This window comes from Pezoporus flaviventris, unplaced genomic scaffold (genome assembly GCF_033815535.1).
Source record: "Pezoporus flaviventris isolate CSIRO_AGI_PZ_B2104156 unplaced genomic scaffold, CSIRO_AGI_Pfla_v1 ptg000002l, whole genome shotgun sequence".
NCBI classification, from domain to species: domain Eukaryota; kingdom Metazoa; phylum Chordata; class Aves; order Psittaciformes; family Psittacidae; genus Pezoporus; species Pezoporus flaviventris.
This window is the reverse complement of record NW_026892550.1, coordinates 47083344-47106364: the sequence shown is the minus strand read 5'-3', so window position 1 is coordinate 47106364 and position 23021 is coordinate 47083344. Positions and strand designations below refer to the sequence as shown.

Below are 23021 nucleotides of genomic sequence, written 5' to 3'. Positions count from 1 at the left end.
CATTAAAAGCTGTAAGCATTGCTTTGCAATGCTGCATATGCACTAAAACACATTGTAATACTCCACAGAAAAGCAACTGGGTTGCATATACAGCTAGCAGATGTTAATTTGACCAGTTATTTACAGCCACCCTTCAGATGGACATGAAAAGATGTTTCAGACATCTTCAGCACCAACCTTCTCTTTAAGGTCAGAGAGAATGTGGTCCAGCGCATTAAACTTTCCAGAATCCAAGATCAGGTCCATGTCTAACTTGAAGTTATTGACGTGAGAGTATTGCTCACAAAGCAAATGCAGCTCGAAATCCGTCATTACCGTCATATCTTCAAAGATAAGGTAAGGGTTAGCATCATGATGTGTGGGTTCCTGTTAGTAGAAATGAAACGAAATAATGTAACACACAATCGTGCAAACAGACGAGAAAAATCAAGACCACCACACAACAACATCCAGAATCTCTGAGAAAAAACCCAAAACCAAACCAAAAACCAAAGTAGCACACCTAGACATGGACAACGGCCAAGGCATGGCTCATGCAAGCAACAGAAGATGAACTCTGAAACCCCAGGTTTATAGTAGAGGACCATTATTTTGCAATTCAGCGTTTATAAGAACTTGCACTACCAAAAACTAAGATGTATGTATAACCTCCATAGCAATTACCTAGTTCCCATCAAGCCCTACGACCTTTCACCCCCGTATCAGAGCTCTTCCCCTGATGACATATTCCCTAAAAGGAAGGTCCAATCCTTGGATAGATGGCAGAAGACATGGGAAGCCCAGCCCAAGATGTAGGGTGGGTAGAGGTATGTCATGCCTGGAAGAAAGAGGAGAAGAAAAGCCGTATCTGGAGGGTACAATGGTATGAGCAGGAGTAAAAAGGGACAAAAGTCTTTCACAACCCAATGCGCCACTTTTTCCTTTCCCCCCAGCCTTGGCTGGCTTTATCTTAAAACAAAGCCGAAGACATTCAAAGCTAGCTGCAACTTTCTTAAAGCCCTTGTTGCACATTCTGATTTCATTCTTTTTTTATACTTTAGAAAGAAGAAACATTTTTCCCTAAACTCCCCAGGAATTAACTCGAGCCAAATTAAAAACAAAACAAAGTCCTCAACCATTCAATAGTCATGCCTTCCCTATTTCAGTTCTGTACAGCTTGGATTTCTTGCTAATCAGAAAATACTAGTAAAGTCAAATGCCCACCCAAGATAACTACTTTGATTTTAAATTTTGGGATGGAAGGAAGAGGTGTTAAGGGGGAACTAATGAAAAGGAGAGGACTGCAGTCCCATAGCTGTTCTCTCCATTCTAATATCTGATGCAAAAATCAGTGTTAAACACATACAGAGCTTTATTAGAATATTGGATAGATGCAGAGAAAAAAAAAAAACAGCAATAATGAATTAAGTTTTGCAAAGACACATCTTTGACCAGAGGACTGACCAAAAAAAAAAAAAAATCTATTTAAGTTGCATTAAAAATTGTGAGAAATAAAAGACAGCTTTGGAATGTCATCATCTTACCTTGAGCATAAGCTTGGACATTTTCCTGAGCTTGTCATTTGTGTAATACTGGCGATGTAAGAGAGGGTGATTAGCCATTTTTCTAAGTTGCATCATCACATTTCCCATATCAGACTTTTTCTCTGTTACCAAAGAAATAAGGAATATTCAGAGAGGTACACAGATTCCTATCTGACACATCTCTAGCTCTCAGAACTTTACTTGTAATAGCTGAATTTGACATTTCATCTATAACTTGAACTTAAGAAAAATCCACAGGACGGATACAATCAGTTTATGAGTATCAAGACATTTCTACAAAGCAAGGGCTTTGTAGTCACATTTGACATTCCAGACATGGAAAAAAATCCAGTAAAAGGAAATGAGACTGTCACATACCATCCTTCTTAATATTTTTCTTCAACTTTTTTAGGAGATCACAGTATAGTTGTTCCTGTTTCTCAGACATGGCACAAAATTCAGTGAATTCTTTTTTGGGAGGTAGTTGTTTAAGGACCTGACAAAATAAAAGCATACCAGGTAAAAAACAGTACTGTAGAGAACAGTCAGTAACTCTGTACTACCTTACAAGCCTGCTTTTAGCTACTCTGTTCATTCTCCCCGTCCCAACTCCTTTAATTGGCTGCAACTTCACTGAGTCAGCAGTTTGACTTATCCAGAACTTGATGTGGATTATACATCACACCCACCAGCCCCCAACAAGTAACATGACCAGCACATTCGAAAACTTCATGAAATAATAATACATGCAATACCTGGAACCTACTCCTCTGCTAATCAGAGATATTCTCTTCAAACTACCGACTACTGAAGCATGCATATACACAGAAACACTTTTCAGGTCACTATTCAGTTTTCCCTTGCTTTTATATATGCAATTCTAAACAGAAGAATCCAAAAAGGTTTTGGATTTTAGAATGAAAAAAAGAAAAAATTTGATGACAGCGAAGTAACTTGTACCACACATTTCTAGTCATACATACATACAAATACGTATAGGCATATTCACTACCTTAATCCTTTCAGTTAAAATAAAATGACATTACTATGAAGTCACAAATATTTTTGTGGTTAATGTGGAGGATTTCTCACTTCTCAGTGTGCCAAATCATCTTTCAGAGATCTTTCCCAACTAGAATTCTTAACTGTAGACAGCAAGTAAGTATCAAAACTCAAAGCTGCAGCAGGTCACATTTTTTCCTGCAAACTCATGAAAGATGTAAGACAGCTCAAGTTTCTTACTCTCTCTAGGTAAAAAGCTAAAACTAGCATCGACAAAATTTGACCCTAAATTTTATCGTTAGTCTCAAAAGATTTTTGATAACATGAAACCATTATTTTAAAGATAAAACATTACCTCATCCTTTACTCTTCGCAAGATGAATGGTTTTATTATCTGCTTTGCATGTGCAATCCTCTCTTTTTCATATGTGTTTTGTTCTTCAACATTCTTCTAAGGAAAACATTGCAAGGATTTAATTAGAGTGTGAAGTTTTCAGCTGTAACAACACTACCTTAACTATTCTAACTCATTGAAAAAACCCAGCCGGAACAGACAGATCTAACAGGACCATTAGCATTTTGAGATGCCCTGTTATATAACACATTATTTCTTTATATAGTTCATTTCATTGCTTCATGTTCTAGACTTTTACCATCACATTACCCATTTCCTAAGATACCAGTATGAGTTATGCAGCAAGAGCAGTGCTCTAGCAAAAAAAAAAAGAAAAAGTTATTTTCAAGGGAAGCATATGTACTACTTACTGTTTTTGAAGAGAACATCCTTCGGATTTCAGCTGTGCTACTGCTGAACATATGTGGCATGACAAAATTCAAGAGGGACATCAATTCCAGTAGATTATTTTGAACCGGAGTCCCAGTCAGAAGTAAGCGATGCTGTGCCTGTTTGTTCGAAGTGGAAAACAGCAGTGAGAAACATCAGTTGAACAGCTTAAATGTTAATATTGGCAGAAACAACACAGCTATGGAGAAGTGATAAAAAGAGCTTGGTTTAAATTATAGCTATATAAACTCAATAAATATTTAAGTCTCATGCAATAATTTCTTGGTTAAAACAAAAAAAGCTATTTACAGATCTGTGGGGAATTGAGCACACATCAGTTTCAGACTACTCAAGAGCCTAATCCAGATTTAAGAAAAGCCTTCCTGGGTTTATTAGGATTTTTCTTGTTTGGCTTGTTTATTCACAGTTTGTTTTATTTTAAGTAACTGGCTAATTATTGCTCGTACATCATATTTCTATGTCATACATTACTTATGCACTAGTTTTGAATTGCAAGTATGAGCGATAGTTTAATTGCTTAAGGATCAGCTTCTTAAAAAGGCTTTTGATGAAAATACGATCTTGAAAAGCAAGTCATAAGTAGGTGATCATATGTATGTTATTATTGTACAGATACTAACAGTGCTAAATCACAGTAATTGGAGAAAGAGCTATACTCAAGTTTGCTCTTTTTCAAAATGCTGACTCAGGCCACAAGCTACAAGAAAAAATTATTTTAAAGCTAGCTTTTCCTGCACAGTCCAACCAGAGCAGGTCCTTAAATACTACAGTGTTTCAGCACAACTCACCAGAATAGCATTTTTACCATCTTTAGTTTACTTTTACAGTGAGATAAAACTGGGAAATCACTCAATATTGAAACTGAACTGTCACTGTAATGACGCTATAGGGAATTTAGTACATTTCTTTGGGAGCTTATATCCCTGAAAGAGTTCACAGCTGTCTCGGGTTCAGCTATGGGAACCCAGAACACCACCACAGAATCCACTCTTGAGACCACACCAACACTTATATCCACTTGCATACTGCAGATTCTGGAACATTATGTGTATATGAACTTTACAGTTAATACTCATTTTGCCCCAGCCTGTAAACACAAAACAGAAAAAATAGCAGTTGCTCCCTCTAACCCAATATAACTAAACCTCTTACATTAATTGTCATAAGGTGCTGGTAGCGTGCAGAGTTCATGTTCTTGAGCATATGACCTTCATCAAAAATTGCATAGTTAAGTTTCAGTCTGCGAAATAGTCCTCTATCATCTGAGCTGCTAATGGCAGAGTTGTATCTGTCAGAGAAAGACATCATAAAAGATACATTAAATGTAAATTTACCATGGACATACTCTTATGATAATCAAATCAGAAACTCTAAAACTGTGGAGAGTTATGGAGAGAATACAAGAAGGGCAGTAAGTAAAACTGCCTAGAAGTAACCAACCATAACAGTTTACTACTGACAAATTTAGTGTATGAGCCAGTACTCTCAGTAACACTTTCCCTCAAACTGTGCAAATCTATTACACAGTAATATGTTATCTATCAGTATGTCTTGAGAGATAGTATCTAAAGCCTCTACTACATAGTATCTTTCACACATTAATAAAATCCTAGTTATCCCTGAAAACAAAAATAAGTTCCTTTCCCACACCTAACTCCTAACATTGCTTGTTGTGCTGTACCACTAGAGGTCAGTAGGAGCTAACTAAATCTCATTTGCTATTTAATTGCTGTACTTACGTAGTTACAATCACATTAAAATCAACCATTTTATGACTTATTTCCCCTCTGAGACGTTTCCTGTCTTCTTGGCATCCTATAAAAGAACAAAGTATAAAATGGGTACAATTACATATATTAATTTACATAAAAAATGTACAACAGTATGCAGAAACACATTCAGCAATAAATACGTGTATTTAAAAGAACTGTCTTAAAACAATGCTTCCATGAGCAATTCCCCTTTTCTTAGGGTGACCATGAAAGCAACTGTATTTTTGGATTCATTTCTAAACTGGATTCCTCACCATAGTAAACAAGGACTTTCAGATCAGGACACCACAGATGAATTTCTCTTATCCAGTTATCTGTAAAACATCATTAAAATAATCAGAAAACAAATAATTTATACTTTATTATGACTTACATAACTTCAGACCCACCTCAGCATTAAACCAAATATCTGATTTTAAAGCAGATCCCTTTAAATTCTACTGAATGTCAAGAAACTTTCCGTCCCAATGCTGGAAAATCTAGTAATACTTAGGAGAATTAAACAACCCACAACAGTGCTTTAAGTAACTTTTGCTTAACCAGCTTGCACTTTAAAGTCCTACAGAAACAGACTCTGCATGGTCTGTAACCACCATGTAAAAATAACACAACACTTAACTTTTCAGCCCCATTTCTTCCCTAGACAGTTAATTGCTCAGAGGGCAAATCAATTCATTTGTTGGTACTCGCACCCAGAAGCGTTTCATCAGGAGAATCAGTGCCTCTGGGAACAGGCAAGGAAGCTTGACAGCCCAACCCAGCTCTAGGTGTGCCGCCAGCAGAGCGGCTACCCGTGATGTTACCATGCTCAAGGGGAAGCTGCTTGACAGCCAACACGAGGGCTGACCCAAAAACACCAGGAGGGAGTCTCTGTTAAATGCCACTTGGCCCAGATTGGGGCTGAGGAGACACCTCCAGGGAACTGTCAGGAAAGCTCAGGCAGATGGCACTTCCCAGGCACCCCCAAAATGGATGGCTTAAGCCAATCTGCCACTACAATTCACGAGCCTCTGCAATTCACTTCAGAAAAGCACCTTCATTTACACATTTATGTACACCTCAGGATTTAAGTAACGTGCATTTTTAAGAGTTATTTTAAAAAATGGGTTTTAGTGCATTTTAAAAGCACCCTGAAAATGGCAATTTTAAACTGATGCTGAAACAACAATGTTTTTCTATGTGTTAAGAGGAATTTTTGAAGTCCAAATATGCATTTTCTATGAAAAGCAGCATTTTCTGTCTAAATTAAACTTGCTACTTTCTCCTTTCTATAATCATTCAACAAAACCAGGTTAAATTCCATACAGAACTAGTTTCTCCAAACTCACCAGCTTTTCTGACATATTTTATTCTACCATATTCTGTCTGCTTTTGACTGAGGCCACTGAACAATTAAAATACATACCTAAAAGACAGCCTCATCAGTTTAGGATATTGATCTGCTTTGACACATTCTGAAGAAAAAAGATACTGAATGTCTCAAATGCCATGAAACCTAATTGTAAGCACAGCGTGAAGACTAGGAATTTCAGCCAACGTTTAGTAAGTAAAAAGACTACTTTGCTAAAAGAGACAAATTTCAACAAGCAGGTTGACTTTTTTTGGGAAGCATACATGCCATATTGAAAAAATTCCATGTTAGGCCTAATTAATTCAGAACAAGCATGCCTTCAGTATGGTTTGCATTCCAGTTCAAGTTACTTAAGGAGCTGAGTAACATCATAAGAAAATCAAGTTTTCCTTTACAAAATTAGCTTTGTTTCAGTCTGTCCATGATTTTTTATTTTTTAAACAAACAAGTAATTTTGAAGCTTGTAACTTACCTAAAGTTGAAGCCGGCACAACAATCAAATGCGGACCCTTACTGCCCTTTTGGTAAAGATAAGCTAGAAATGCAATAGCTTGAATTGTCTTTCCTAAGCCCTAAGAGGAAACAAATCCATGTAAACAAAATTTACAATCTGTAGAACATAACAGTGTTTTGTTCTCAGAAGACAATTACAGTGTAGTTGATGTTAACTAGAGATTACAGATATACACAGAAAAATTCTTCTGTTTAGCCACATTGTGTTGCAAAAGACAATTCCTTCTTAAGTAAAATTGCAGTCAAACTCACTTATCTTTTCAGCTCAGCATTTGAGCATCAGAGATTCATTTTTTCCATTTATGAAGTTTTTTATTTTATTCAAGTTCATACCTCAAATCTTCTTAAAAAAGTCACTTTCCTGAAACAGTGCTGCAACAAAATTACTTGGAAACTAACTGCTTTTTTCTATTTGAGCCAGTTGTACAAAGGCTATTCCAGCTATTTCTGAAGTGGAATCTAACACGGAAATCGAATTCAAGATAAGCTTATGTTTCTGCCAGTACCCACTTTCCTGTCTTCCATATCATGGATTTAAAAATTTTCCTTATCTACCGCAAAATATATACATAAGGTAGTTCTTACAAATATGAAACATATAGAAGTTGAGAAATAACGCTTACATCTTAGTGAAGCAAACCCGTCCATTCACTTGTGGCTCTTCACAAGATGAACAGAAGCCAGGATTAAAAGCAACTGCCAACACAACCAGTAGCTGCCTTACCAGGTTTGTTCTGCTATACAATTACTAGTGGCATCAGCACCAGACAAAACCTCAAACCAGTAATTTTTTCTCTTTTATTTCAAAACTTCTAGGGAGTATAATGACAAGAGATTGCTGAAATGCTGAAGAAGCAGAAAACATTTCTATCCACTTTTTTTTTTCCTATATTGTTAACTACCTGTTTTGAAACTGATGGAGAAGTGTAGAAGTTAGGGGCTCACTACAACTAAATGCTGGACAAACAGAGTGAATTGTATTTATGGGCAAGGAGCTATTAAAATCGGTGGATTTGAGGATAACCTACTGTGGTAGAAACTACTTCCACTGCATCAGAAGACACTGTGCATCTCGTACTTACTAGTGCCCAGGCTACCTTTGGCTTTCAAATTGAAAGTAAGAGCTCAGCAGCTTCTAAACATTTGGAGAAACTGTTTGCAATTTAAGTTATATTAGCTAAAACAAGTTACTTAGAATCTGTTTGTGGTTTCCAGGAAATTAAAGAATTCAACAAACTCATTTTTGCAAAGTTTTCAATGATTCTTAAATAGGGTGTAGACTTACCATTTCATCAGCCAATATGCCATTCAATCTGTGTTTATGCAGTAGTGCTAGCCAGTTCAAACCAATCTTCTGATATGGCTTGAGAACAAAACTGTTAAAAGATGGTGACATATTAAGCATGATTTCTCATTTGTTTCTCCATAAAACACAGCTTTACAATTCTGTTAATCACAGAATACTGCCTATATTTTAAGTCACTCTAGATCTCCTCATGTAGTGAAAACCACAAACTTTAATCAGTCACCTGAATACCAAAGAGTATCTCTGATCCTTGTAAGCAGTTTATCTGAATTTTCAACATCTTAAATTATCAAAATTAATGTTACAATACTACGTTTCTTCAAAAATCAGTGATCCATGACCAGTTAAAATCAGTTACAAAACTGGTAATTTTTAAAATACACAAAAAGATTAAGCGGCATTTAGCAGTTGCATCACTAAATTTGCTCTGTTGTACAATTACTAGTGGTGCTGGAACCAAACACAACCTACAAAACACACTCAACAGCAAGTCACCTAGTTCACCATTTTTTGCCAAAGATCACTAATAAGCTCCCACCAAACAGTTCCGTCTTCCTCTCAGTTTCATTTTGACCCAGCTGAAAATCCTTTTGCTATTTACCACTAACAGCCTCCAAGCCTAATCCAGGTTGCTACTCCAGCCATTCGCACTTCAAACCTATGCTTTCCAGCCCTTAGGTTAATGTTCCCCCACCATATCCACCTCCGTTCCTCCTAAGCACTCTCTTTATTCCCAATATTCATTTGGAAAACCTTACAAATTTACCTCTCTAAAATAAATCCTTCCCTCTATTACATCCCTGGTGCCTGTCCCACTGGATACAGGGTTCCAGGTAATTTTGTATATCTGAACTTCCTGACCGAGGTCTTAAGCCCAGCTGATAAACTTTACAAGTTAGCTCAGATAAATTTTGATTTAGCATCTTTGAACATAAGTTCCCCCATTATAAAAGCAATTTTTTTTGGTCTTTGGTTTGGAGTAAGTTGACAACTCATGATCCCATCACTCAAAGTTGACTTCTACATTCACAAAAAAACTGGAGCAAGTAAAACAAGGCATTGAGCATTGTTCTAAAACCTCACCAGCTTTCCCGATACACTTAAAAACAGCTGTTGGATTCCCTCAAGTCTTGCACATCACTGTCTAGCTCACTGAGGGCTGCTAAGTGTCAAACATTTGCAACTCTACTTTCAGAGACCGCAGTTTTGAAAGTCCCAGTCTTCAAAAGTTTATCTTATTACCTGACACCCTTGCAAGAATAAAAAAGGGAGAGATACCTCTTATTCAGAATGGAAGGTTGAGCAATGTTCCATCCTCTTGCTCTATCTACAGGAAGCCTGGTCACTTGTTCTGTCAGTTTCTTTGAAATGTCTTCACATTTATTCATGAGCTTTAGAACCACGTCCCTCTCCTTCAGCAGTGTTTTGCAGTTCCACACTATGTCTTCAGTCAAACCAGCAGTCTTATTCATTTTTGCAAGCTGCAAAATAATAATAATAAAAAAATAGACACTATGAACTCTGATAATAGCAACAAAGCTGCTACGGTGAAAATCCACAGCTATTGCAGCAGCAGGCAATTCAGGACAGCGATGGCACCCTGACCTCCTCTCAAAACTTCAAATATTCCTTACACACATGTTCCCACCTTGACCAAGGCTAACTTCCTCTGTTGCTCCATACTTTCAGTCTACCAAGACCAGAGGCTTTTTAGAGTATGTATATAATCTATCATCAACTTTTATTTTCTTTTAAATAATATCTCCATGTCACAATCTTTCCTACATTAATCATGAACACAAGCTCTCCAAGAGCTCCCAGCTTCTTAGTTGTTATGAGAATTGCTACTTACAAGTCTCATTCTCACAACCTGGTGCCAAATACAAGCCTATCATGTGACACTGCATCTTTAATTAATACTTAAATGTACCTTTTTTTCCCCTTTTCAACTATAAAGCCTTATTAATTTTGACAGAGAAGCCTTACTTCTACCACTTGTTTCCTCAAGGCCACACTACTTTGTATTTTCCTCCCCTAAGCTTCATTATCTTCACTACAATATGGATATTCTCTGTTTTTAGAGCCAGGCACCCTGAAGTTGTGTCAAAACACACCCTTCAGGCCCATCAGCTTCTCCTTGATTCCATGTAAGGCTGTCTGCAGAAAGTGCAAAACCTTCTAATAAATTTAGTCCTGCAGTAACTGTGGTCATATTGGTAATTATAGTATTTTCATGCATATTTCTGCATAAAGTTATTTCACTGTAAAGAACAGATATCTTTCTTATTAATGGTTTTAAAGAATTGAAGAACAGCAGGTCCTTTGGATTTGCCATTCTTTCGTTAAAACAGAAGTAACTTCCACACATATTTTTCTTAAATTTAAATTAGGGATGTGTTTAATTTTAGCATTAACATCACAGGTGCATATCTCCCTAGAATCCTTTCCCTTAAAAACCTAGACGTGTTAAGTAACTGATCAATTTTGCCACATTGCAGAGTAAAAGCAGAGGAAGAGAAAAAAAATAACGAAATGGTGCCCTCTACTGAAAGCCTCCTGTTATAGTTTGGGGGTTTTCTTTTATTTGCGGTTTTGTTCCATTTTAAAGAAAACCCAGTTTACCAACACTCATAGATTACACCAGGCCAAGGTACACGTCAACACTCGCAATGAAGCCTTCTAAATAAACACCTCTATTTAGATATAACAGAGACATAAGGAATGTGATTTTTAATAGGTTATTAAAAAATTTCAACATTTGTTTTGATGCCTAAAGCTTTGGTTGGCATGAATATAAATCCTGTAATCTATAAATGAAGGTGTGGAGAATGAAGCCATCTGTTATGAACAGAAATTGTATTGTTTCATGTCATCACAGTAACACTAGTCTCAAAGTTAAAGCAAGAAAAATTTCAGCAAATGGTTTAGATGTCAAACACACGATGTTGCCCTGTCATGCAGGACACAGCAATGAGACCATCACAGACAATGGACTTTCACAGCATGTGTTATGGAAGGTCCAGTGGAGCTCAGGGCTGCAGCAGCGCTCCTCAGTGCATAACCACCATGCCAGCACACCCTGCTCAGGCTTACTTTACACCACTTTAAGGCAATTTTTTTGATTCCACTTTACTCCCTAAGGGTGAAAGTCAGCCTCAACCAACAAACTCCACCTCCACTTTAAGCAGCCTCCATTTCTAACCTGCTGCATGGGCTGCTTCCCTTAGGTTTGCTTTGGTGAGAAGTGCTTTTGGATTTCCTGCTAGTTCAGTTTTCAAAGCAGTTTGCACATTTGCAGCCAAACAAAATGAGATGATAAAAATGCCAAAACTACTTTTCCTTGAGTTTCTATCTCCTCACTCATATACTATTGCAGTATACAGAATATGATGAACAAGTCTAACTTAAAAAGGTTGTCTACAATAAAAAAGCCATTTTAATTTACGTATTCCTGGAATAAGACATCCAATTTCCATATCTGCTGAGAGCCTTACAATCTTTCTCAATTTTAATAATGCATAAGTGGTAACAACTTCTAGTGCTTTACATTGTATTCTAAAATACACCATTACAGTACAAAGAAACCTTAAAAACAAGCCAATTTCTTTAATGCTGAAACCGAATCAACTCCCTCCATTATTCTACCACTCCTTTTAATTAGTAGGAAAAACACTAGGTCACTGAGCTACTAAATCTTTACAAACAATTAAATCCACACTGATACAAAATGTCTGCTAAAATCTGCTGCAAACTGCTTCTACTCTGGGCAAGTATTCACAATACTATATAAATATGTGGTTGCTGACAGCAGGAATCTTTATGAAAGGCAAATTTTGAACAGAAACAGGCCCATGCAGCTTTTTTTCCATTAAATATTTAAACAGAAAAGGAGAACAGCCCTGTAGCAAATATTTCTGCAAAGACTTAAGCTCAGGCAAAATCCAACAAGTTTAGAAAGTAATAGCCACATGACAGATGTTCTGTGAGAAGCCAAAGGCTTGGGGCAAAACGGATTTCTTTTGCAGCATACCTGCACCTTGTTATTTTTTTCCATCTATCCTCCTCTTGTCTCCCCCCCTTGCCACACAACATACAAAGATCATTTTGTTTTCCTTAAAAATCTGTCCAGTATAATTAACTATTTTGTGGTAAAACATTTCACACACAGAATAATAAATGTTATTGTTTTACACATACTGAAGAAGTTCTGTTCCGCTCTGGAAAAAATACAAGCAAATCTTGCATACATCAGTATGAGAGGTTTCGGAACACAAACTGATAACAAAACGTATCAATTACTCTGTAAAATGGCCTATGCACAGTTACTGCTTTAAAATCCAAAGCACTAATAAATTAAACCAAGAAAATCTGCTGTAATGCATGTCAAAAGTTCTTACCAACGCTGCTCTTACCGGGGTCTGATGGCTGGCACTTAACTGAAGTTTCACGAAATGTAAAGGCAACAAACAAACCATGGGAAACATGTGAAAGTAACATCCCTATGACAGCAGATAATCTACTTACCAAGAGATACCGTTTTTCCCTCTGTTGTGGATTAGCCTTCTGATGCTTTACCTTGTATTAATAAAATCACAGCAGCTTGCTCCACTAAAAATGGCTGCATTGCTCAGCTAGCAAAACCATGCTAGAGACTAAGCTGCAGTAGATTAAAGAAAAATGACCAAACACCCTCTGCCCCCCAAAATGACTTTTTCTTGTATGCAACTGAAAATATCCATGCTGGCACCTTCAATCATGGAGCTACTCTGGAAGCTGTTGCTGTTCAAGTGTCTGCAGTAAAGGTCCTGCCACGTTCTTGCCTCCTGCATAGGTTTTCAGCTCTAAGAGCTCAGTAGAAACTAGCAAACACCTCCTTTCCAAGTGAAAGCTCTAATTTCTTCTTCTGCAGTGAAATCAACCAACTTTCTATGCAACAGAGTGAGTGGCAGTAAAGTCAGCCAATCAGCTTGAGTTTTCCAGAAAAATCACCCCTTAATTCATTCAAAATCAGGTCATATGACACTATTTGAAACGCTATTGGCTTAGGAGGAACATAGCATTTTAGCCTAATCAGGATAAGGCCACCCATCTAAGCCTCCCTAGGCTGAAGCCACCTTGACTCTAGGCAAGCTGGGGATAGAAAAAGAAGAATGCAGACCTACCAGAGCCTCCCAGCTGTTAAAGGGCCGGAGCATTATTATCTTCTGAGCTGTTTTCTGAGAACACTGGGGAATCAAAATCAGTTCACTCATGGAAGCATCCTGCAGGAAGCTGAGGATTTTCTCTCTGTAGCAATCCTCCACCACTTCGTTGCTGCTGTGGTAGTCCTCATCAAAGACGCTATCACCATCTTCAGAAGCTGATGTGTCCTCTGAGTCTGTTTCAGTACTCCAAAAGTTCATTTGGCCTTTGGCCTTTTCCTGAAAGCTGCTCTCCATTTCTCTGGGAGATTTATTCTTCAGCTTCTCTTTACACTTACCACTTCTGCTCTTGTCGGAGGTTTTGGTCCAGTAAGAATTGTCATGGTGGAGAGAAAATTCTACGTCTGTGAATGCAATATAGAAAGCAACAAGTCAATGCATACTGTTTAAGAGCAAATTAAAACATACTGTTCTTCCAAAATAAACCTATACAGATATAACACACAGTTCGAGGATTGAATACACAGCATGTCAACAGCAGGTGTTACTAAGAGAAACGAGTAGCTAACACCATGGAAGTCTGTCTAAAACATGTAAATAGTACCAACTGTGAGTGTAAGATGAGCCATCCTAACTTGTACACTACTCAAACAGAAGAAGGTTTTAAGCAGCTATCTTAAAATACAGGTGATCAACACAACATAGTATGTGTGAGCTGCAGAAGCTCTGAGGTAATAGCAGATAGTTAAGAACTCTGATGTATCACTGGGATGAGATACTGGTCCCACTCCACCCAACTGCAGAGAGTTTAATTATGTTGATTTCATAAAATAAACCTACTTTCAACACTAAAATTGGGTATTTTTCCCAGTTTAATACATCTCAGTACAGCATTCTTCTTTAGAAGAAAGCATTTGCAACATTTTTCTTCTGCCCAATCCCAGCTCGCTGCTGACTGACTCCAACCCTGATGTGTACCTTCTTAGAAGCAGCAGCAAGGAGCCAGCCTCATGCAAACTGATAACTCTCTCCACTTGTAAAGAATCCAATCCTATCCCAAGAATACTTAAGTAGCTGATACAGCAAAACATACACATTTCTGACAGCCATTTAACACTGAAAAGTAATCAACTCATTAAATATTACTTAAGTTGTAATTCACAGATTTACCTGGAATCACAGTTCTTGCTCCCTACTACATTTAATGCACTGGTATTTGTAAATTGGTTGCATAATTTAAGGCCTATTTCTAGTATTTTCCTCTCCTATAATGTATTTTAAAAGGATAAAATGGCATATGTCACTTGTCACCTATGCAGTTATTGACAATCACCGATTTACAAATTACTCCAGTTAAAAAACAGTGCTTAATTTTCAACAAGCAGGAGGGGAGCAGATGTCAGCTTTGAGACATTTCAAAACATATTTTATGATATACCCATAGGTAATTACAACTTCTTACGCAAATCTGTATTAGCGAGGCAAAGATATTTATCTCTACTTACAGAACAAAAGATATAATAATCATGACATTTAAAACTCTTATCCTCCTCGTAATACTAATTTCAAGTATCAGTGCAAGTTTCTAGGCATACTGATGTCAGGGCTGTCACTGATGGACATTAGAAATTATTTGTATTACAAGTCTTTTTCTTTTATCCTGACATAAAATGGATTATCAATCTGTCCTTACGCTCATCTTCTGCAAATGCTCTCAGGGTCTCCAGTGCATCATGAAACAGCCAGTCATGTTCCTGTAGTACCTCTCTCAGTTCCTAGTAAGAGAAATTTTGTATTGTGACAAGCAAAAACTGGTTTTCTGTGCATGACATTAAGGCACTACCAATTTTAACTGCATAAGGCAAAGACAACCCCTATAAATCAGATGATTCAAAATAAAAGGAAATCAAAAGGAGAAAACAGTTTATCCTTACACACTCAGTTTAGGCAGAGCTGCACTCCACTTTTCAAAAGGGTAAGAACACATATAAACGAGTTTTGCTTCCAAAAAAACCCTAGAACTAAAATGACCTGACCAGTTGCTGAGTATTATCAGGTACTAAACTAGTACAAAGCACACAGTATATTTAGTCATCCAAGGGAGAATGCGAGAGAGAGGGATTATTTCCTCATGCATTTTTGCACTATGCCAGGCCTGTCACAGGACCAAAAGTAGGATGAGAAGTTCCATATTCTGATTACATCCAACTGCTCTCAGTTCAGGGCAAATTACATTCCAGAAGCAGCAGCAGTGAACACCTTCCTACCGTTAGCTCTTTTCAAGAGTGCTGCTGGTGTTAGCCCTGTTTAGTTTCGATTATAAACAGCTGCAATTTTCTCAAGAAGTCAAAACCTGATGTGCCATCATGAGAGATGAGCTCACCTCTTCATCCAATATAGGGAATATATCTTGCAGCTTCTTCAACATCACCTCTTGCCCCTCCCATGGATCTGCCTTATCCGGCTACATTAAAAAATAAATCTATTAGATTTAATGTAAATTATAAGCCTAGAAACAAGCAAAACAAAAAACCAAACAAAACCTCCACAGTTAAAACCAATCAAACATAATCAACGTTGCTTATCCTTAAAAAGCCATTCTGAATTACAAAAGCACTTAAGACAAATCTGATTTGTGGAAGTGATTCCTTGTCCGTAGCTGATAGAAGACCAAAACTTTCATAAGCATGGAAAATGTCTTCAGTCTTGAAAGGCTGTCATTCTTTACTCGATAAACATACACAGTGCAAAGTTACATACCAAAATATAAATAATTTGGAACTATCTAGTCTGCATTTATTTCAAGTAAAAAGTTAACAGTGATTCTGGATGATATTTAAGGCAGAAGATGGCAGGGTTAACAATCCCTTTAGGTTAGATTACTAAGCATGCAGTATTTAACCCACCAGAGTCTATAAATGTGTCAAATGGTGTGTTTATATGAACGTGTACAAGTAAAAAAAATCCACAAATACTATGCCACAGCACCATGGAGTCACATCAAAAACTGGCAAAAGTTTTCATCAACAACAGCTTCACTAACAGCTACTATCAGCCTGCAAATAGGGAGTTCTTTCATGAACCAGTGCCAAAGTGCTACATGCCACAAGACGCTCTGTTATGTATTCGCCACAAAGAATTACACAAGTTTCTTCACAGAGCTTTGAATGCAAACTGGTTACAGATCTACTTATCTACAGCAGAGATGCCAACAGGCTTGATCAATATTTACTTCGCTGAATGATGCTATTTGCTGAAAGAGCACAAACCAGATCACCCAGAAGCACTCCTAGTAACAGAGGACAATGTTCCTTTCCTCAGTGAGAGTATGGTATCATTAACAGTACAGCTGCAGTACGGTAAAGTAGCTGGCAAGGTATGCTCTAGCCTGAGGAACAACCTTAGGAACCAGAGAAAAAGCAAAAGCAAGGGGGAAAAAAAACCAACCTAACAACCAACTCTGTGTGTTTGCTCACTACAATTCACAAACTCTAAAACCCCATGTTTCAGCTTCACTTTTTCCCAATCCTTACCCTTTTAACTGTAACAGAACTGTTAAAGCACAGAAATCAAACCACTGCATAAACCCAGGTCCATTGAAGCACTGTTTGCTAGGGTGACTGGGTAATAACTCAGTAAAGCTTCCTTTGTAACCACTTCCACAAAAGCAGCAAACAGGATACTGGGATACAAATCCACAAACACTAGAGAACAAAACAGATCATTCCATTCCGAATTCCCAAGGAGAATAACACAGGAAAACTTCATTCAGATGGCAAAAATTGAATTTGATTAGACTTTCTGATGAAACACACCAAGTTCATGTTACCACCGTCACTGACCAAGTCAGGTAATTTCATTTATTTTACAATGCACAGAGTGAAAAAACAGTACTTACGTAATCTGTCTTTATCTTTTTTGTGACTTGTTCAGTCGTCTTTCTAGAAGTTGGGGGACTATCATTATGTTTCCTTTTGTGAGAAGCAGCTTTAAAAAGAGTTGAGGCAGAAAGGAAGAATTAATTACTTTCATTAAGTTTACCCCAAAACAGCAGGATCATTCAAACCAACACTATAGCGGCTACTTATTGACTGCACAAGACATTTACCAGTCTCCATAATAGTTTCCTATTACAGTCCACACATACATTGAAACTTCAAGCAAAGCAGCTGCTTGAAAATACATGTTTATTTACCTCCTAAGTTTTCTTTAGTAGCTTGGCAATTAATCAAGCAATTACTTCTCATACATTACAACTGAAATAGCTTTGCTTATTTTGTTTTTTTTAATAGTTGCCAAGTGTTTTACACATAAGTTGCATAAAGGTCTGTATTTTTTGAAGCTGACTGCTTTTGGAAAGTTGGTATTTAATGAAGGTTGAACCCCAATCACAAGTTGGAATATATACATTACTGCCAATCTGGAAGTGCTGATGACTGATTTCTGGCTCAGCTGCATATCAGAGAGGTTATCACCAAACAATTTTCAACACTATACCAAATGTCTGAAAGAAAACTATGCATATTAAGTCAGTGATAAGCAAGTATCGATGATAACTATGATACTTATGAATAGTTCATATGAGCCAGAACCTTCTGAATATCTTTGGTCCCTGCTGATTATCAAGAGATTATCATCTCAGCATTAAGACCTGCCCAGTCAGGTGTGTTTTCTGACTCTGCTGTGCGCAGTTCATGAACACATTACCATTATCTCTGCACATTAGCTTTGCTACCAAACCAAGTTACTGTAAATTATTATACTGCAAATTAAGTCTTTTTTAGAAGAATAACTGCCTGCAGAGCTGCCTGCACCAGCATGCCACCCTTCCCTCCCAGACTGCCAAAGGTGACCAGTGAACAAGCACATGCACACAGAGCATGCTCCCAATCCTGAAGATCGCCTGGACAATCAATACAGAATTCATTAGAAATCAACCTGTGGTCTTCTGAAACCCCCACATTTGTAAATGATGAAAAATCCCAACTTTCTGAAAACATTCACTTCTGCAAGGTACACTCAATTACTCCTTCATGTGTTAAGAGAGCATACAGCTGAGGAGATGAAGAAACTCTGTCACTGCTAGATGGGAACAATCCCTGGCATGGAGGCAGAGCACATCAGGCCTTCCAGAGGAATTCTTGTTCTCTCCAGAAATTTTATGATTAATGAGCAACAAGAAAAGCAGCTCCAGGGTTTCAAAATTTAGAGAAACATTTGCAAGTACTTCCACTGGTATTTGTTGCTACCACTGCAAAAAAAGCCTTATTACTATGACATTCTTATATTACAAAACAGTCATTTCTACCTGTTTAAAAAGCAGTGAATATCAGACAGGTTTACCCGAGGCTTCAGCTCAGAAGCACCCTCAGTGATTTCATGGTTTTCAAGATGTACAGAAAACACCACCAGAAACAAATCACAAGCAGCAAGCATCAATATAACTTCACATCTCTCATTCACATACCTATTTTCAGTGTCACATACCTATCAGTCGTATATCTAAGTCATCTGCAATGTGTCGTTTTAGCTACATACAACTACTGAATTCATGCTATAAATACAGATTTTTGTCATTTTGAAAGGACAGAAAAATTTGAGGATGACTCAGCCATGCTTTTTTAGCAAAGCCATGCTTCACGAAACAGTGTGTTGTCCCTGACCTCTCTGAGTCCATGCTTCACAACATGTTAAGCATATCACAAACTGACACAGATAAGCAGATGTTCAGTAGTGTCTTGATTTTTAAAAATGTGTCCAAAACAATGTGATTTATACCATCCCTTTCAGGCATGCTTACTCCTAACCATTTTATACAACAGCTGTGATTAGTGAGAATTTTGCTGCCAAGATTCTTCTGTGGGCTCATATTGAAAGTATGTGAAATAGCATTCTTAGATCAACACAAAAATGGCCAAAAGGCAAGGCCTATATAACACAAATTAAAGTGTTTTGGTTCAAACACTGTGGACTTCAACAAAGTTTAAGTGTATATACTTGCTTAAATTGGGTTAATATTAATCAAAACCCTTGAAAAGTAGTCATAGTTTTCCAGGAAGGGATTCCAGGAGCAGCAGCACTCAAAACTAGTGTGTCCCTCAAAAATATGCTAGCTTTTGTTTTCTATTACCAGCATCCAAGAAGTCCCATTTATAGAATCTGATCATCTGAAAATCTCAAAATGTTGGTCTGGCTGCGTAAAAAAAAGCTTTCTGATAATTGTTTTAAAAAAAATCCTTGAAGTTGTATATAAATATCAGAAGATGAAAATATGGCAAGTACAATGGGGAACTGATTAGCAATAGATCTTCTAATTTAGAGAGATTAAAATTGTTCTCCCTGAGCACATGAGCATCCTAGACATGTTGCTTCAAAATCCATAGGATACTGCATGAAAAGCCACATTAACCACTTTAGAACAACTAAAGTAATCAAGAGTGATCATAATTAGCTTTTCAATCATCTCCAAACCATGAAGATATCTCAGGAAAACTGTGCAACAACTGAACTGCATTTGGAATCTTCAGCTTTTTATAATGATGTTAATATTCATACCAACCTTCCGTTTTTCCCCCACCTACCCCAGGACATCAGTCAGAAAGATTAATATAAAGGCAAGAGATTTAACCCTGGATTTAGGCGATGTCAAGAAGCAAAACCAAAGCTCAAGAATTACGACCCTTTTACATGCTTACCATTTCCTACAAACTCACACATCAAGTGTTGGGTTTTTTTGTCTTTTTTTGTTGTTTTGTGGGCTTTTTTGATAACAGCATGAGACTGCATAAATTCAGATGCAGAATAAAAAATCCTAAATAAGCTCTGAGGGCTCAAAGGCATGGTTTGGGACATGTTTTGCTAGAGAACCATGGGGATTTGTCTAATGTTTAAGACTAATGGCTCTTACTGAGAATTACAAGCAAGTGCTGAAGTCAACATGAAGAGAAAATTGTGATGGGCCTTGACAGAAACAGTTATGAGTGGCTACATACTTGGTATATTTTTTCCATATCACCACATTTCTTACCTACAACATTCAGAATTACTATTGCTAGCCCATTACCATTTGCCTCAACTTCTGGGCAAGGAAGGAACCAGCAGGAACAGAATTTACTTCATGACACACATGTAAAGCAATCCTGGGCTTCACGGAACAAACTCCCCTTTTTTGTTCTATTTTTTGGATTTTGGTCCACATCTTTTCATCTTTCAGTTTGCAAAGCCTGTCATTTCAGTTTTGTGATTGCAATAAAAAAAAAAATTGCATAACTTTTAGCATATGCTTTACCACTTTTTAAATACCTACCAGCAAAGTTTACTTTATTGAATTAGCTACAGCTCCTAAAATTTGGTTTTGGTTTTTTGTTGTTGTTAAACATACCTTCATAACTGAATTGCAAACCAGCAGCTTCATTCACTGTGTGTGCTGATTCTAACAACTGAAAAAAAAAAAAAAGACAACTGCTAAGTGATGAGCTTTAATCCAGTTGAACACAGGAGGACAATGATAAATCAGTGTGTATTAAAGTGTATTGAAATACACTTTAAGAAAAACACCTCAAAAATACATGCATCATAAAATTCAAGCACAAAATTTACATTACCAAGTTAGCTAGACTGATCACATAAGCTGTATTTGGAAATACTTTTGAAAAAACCTACTGGAAAACATTTTAAACACAATCCCATTTTATTACCACTTTTTTCCCTACTTCAAACACACCATGCAGGTTTACTTAAAAGCTCTTTGTCAAAAGCCAATCTATGTTACTATTGCAAAACCAGACAACCCAAAAAACTAATTTCTTAACTCATGTCTGTGTACCTATGTCTGTGACTTACGTCACATCGGACAATTTCCTGACAGTACACGCACAAAACTTAAAACATGCTTCAAAGTTTATCTCTGCTTCCTTGCAGTCTTAGATTCTCTCTCTCTCCAAGTGTAAACTGAAAATAGGTAACTTCTACAAATTGTTTGGATGTTGAGACTTTCAGAATGCTTTTTGCAAGCAAGAAAACCGCAACAGAAGCAAATGGCCTAAAAGTTACAAATACGAAGAAAACACAAAAAATGAAGTTATGATGAATCCTGACTCACAATTATCTGTCCACATTTGTAAATGGCATCTCACTATTCTGCTATAATAAAAAAATTTCCTTTTCAAAAGGCTCATGATTTTTCCTTAATCACCTTCACCAGTTGTATAGGGTTTGTCAGGACAGACTGTTCCAGATCCTTCATGAAGGAACAAGAGACTTGCCTAATAGTTCTCTGTCTTCTTTCAAAAATGTTGTGGATATGTAACTGCGGACCAAAATTTGCACAGCCTCTATGTACTACAAAGTTCTGCTGATACAGGAGCTATCTTACACTCTCCTGAGAATAAATGCCATCAGCACTACATACGACTATCAAGCACAAGGCTGTTCCCTACAGTAAAACCAGATGCTTAAGAAACCTGCCTACAGAATAGTCATGAAAATAAAGCAAAATAACATTATTACATCTTGTAATCCTTGGTCATTTTTTCCAGGAAAAAAGTCCTCCAGTGTTTGCAGCTTTGCAGCTCTGATGTTCTCCTCCACACCCTTCTTCACAGCTGACAGCGGATCCCCAGCGCAAGCCAACTGCAACAGTTCAGATTCTTCATCAGACTGTTCAGAGCTATCATCAGAGCTATGATGTACGGGGAAAGAGAAAGAATTAAAATTTATTTTTGGTTACGGATGTTTTACCCTACCAGAACATTACCATAAACCAGAACCAATGGGATCTCTCAAAATGTGTTTAGATGCATTCAGTAACACTGAATCAACTTGTACTCAAAGTAGTATCTCCAATTCAGGACAAAATAAATCATATATGATAATGTACAGACCTTTGTTCGCAGTAAACACATTTCAACATTGCAACTGCCCTGTCATTTCCTATGGGGGATCGATATCTAGATACTTGTCAACAAAGCCAGAGTTGTGCACATCAGAAGTCTTGCTCTCTCTGTATAATCATAATCACATTCTTACTAAGCAAGAAGGAACACTCATTTAACTGTTAAATGAGTATAACCCCAATCCACAAAAACTTGTGTGAGAGTTCTGCTTTTTTCCAACAGCCCAGACAGTGACTCTGGTAGTAAAGCTTGCAGCACATTTCCTTTAGGAAAGTTGTGCTTTTTGCTCTAAACGTTCTGCTTTCTGAAGAAATAAGTGTCCCTGATTCAGGATAAGTAGGGGCTGGAATACCCTGCAAAAAGATAAAAATTCACAAAACTCCCAAATATTAGGTAACACATGCACCAAAATGCCCAGTTCAAGGACACTCCATTGACCAATTCCGTGCAAAGCCAGGCTAAGTTCAGCTCAAGCCAGAGCTCATAAGCCTGGCCAGATCCAACCTAACTCCTGCCACGCTCTCAAATTATTAGCTTTATTAGCTCAACTGAATATCACTTGTGAGACAGCTTAGTGGGTTCAGCACACATTGATTAGCACCCAAGCCAACACACCATGCCAAAGTGTCAGGCACTAGGCTGCGTGGGGCATGAGACCAGTGGCTACATAGGAATAAAGATAAGTACAAAAGGATGTAACTTACGCTCATCTCT

General features: G+C 37.4%; 1 protein-coding gene across 1 annotated transcript in view; it reads right to left on the bottom strand.

Annotated features, from left to right (window-relative positions):
- SMARCAD1 (SWI/SNF-related, matrix-associated actin-dependent regulator of chromatin, subfamily a, containing DEAD/H box 1) overlaps positions 1 to 23021 on the bottom strand; it is a 37378-nt gene that overhangs the window by 3666 nt on the left and 10691 nt on the right. The window contains exons 3-19 of the mRNA XM_061477490.1: positions 21922 to 22081; positions 20795 to 20852; positions 17312 to 17400; positions 15797 to 15877; positions 15107 to 15188; positions 13435 to 13817; positions 9551 to 9753; positions 8252 to 8342; positions 6926 to 7025; positions 5357 to 5416; positions 5070 to 5145; positions 4483 to 4618; positions 3291 to 3428; positions 2881 to 2976; positions 1902 to 2019; positions 1524 to 1645; positions 178 to 366 (exon numbers count right to left, since the gene is read on the bottom strand). Coding sequence (XP_061333474.1) covers positions 178 to 366; positions 1524 to 1645; positions 1902 to 2019; positions 2881 to 2976; positions 3291 to 3428; positions 4483 to 4618; positions 5070 to 5145; positions 5357 to 5416; positions 6926 to 7025; positions 8252 to 8342; positions 9551 to 9753; positions 13435 to 13817; positions 15107 to 15188; positions 15797 to 15877; positions 17312 to 17400; positions 20795 to 20852; positions 21922 to 22081 — 2182 coding nt within the window. The remainder of the gene's footprint in view (positions 1 to 177; positions 367 to 1523; positions 1646 to 1901; positions 2020 to 2880; positions 2977 to 3290; positions 3429 to 4482; positions 4619 to 5069; positions 5146 to 5356; positions 5417 to 6925; positions 7026 to 8251; positions 8343 to 9550; positions 9754 to 13434; positions 13818 to 15106; positions 15189 to 15796; positions 15878 to 17311; positions 17401 to 20794; positions 20853 to 21921; positions 22082 to 23021) is intronic.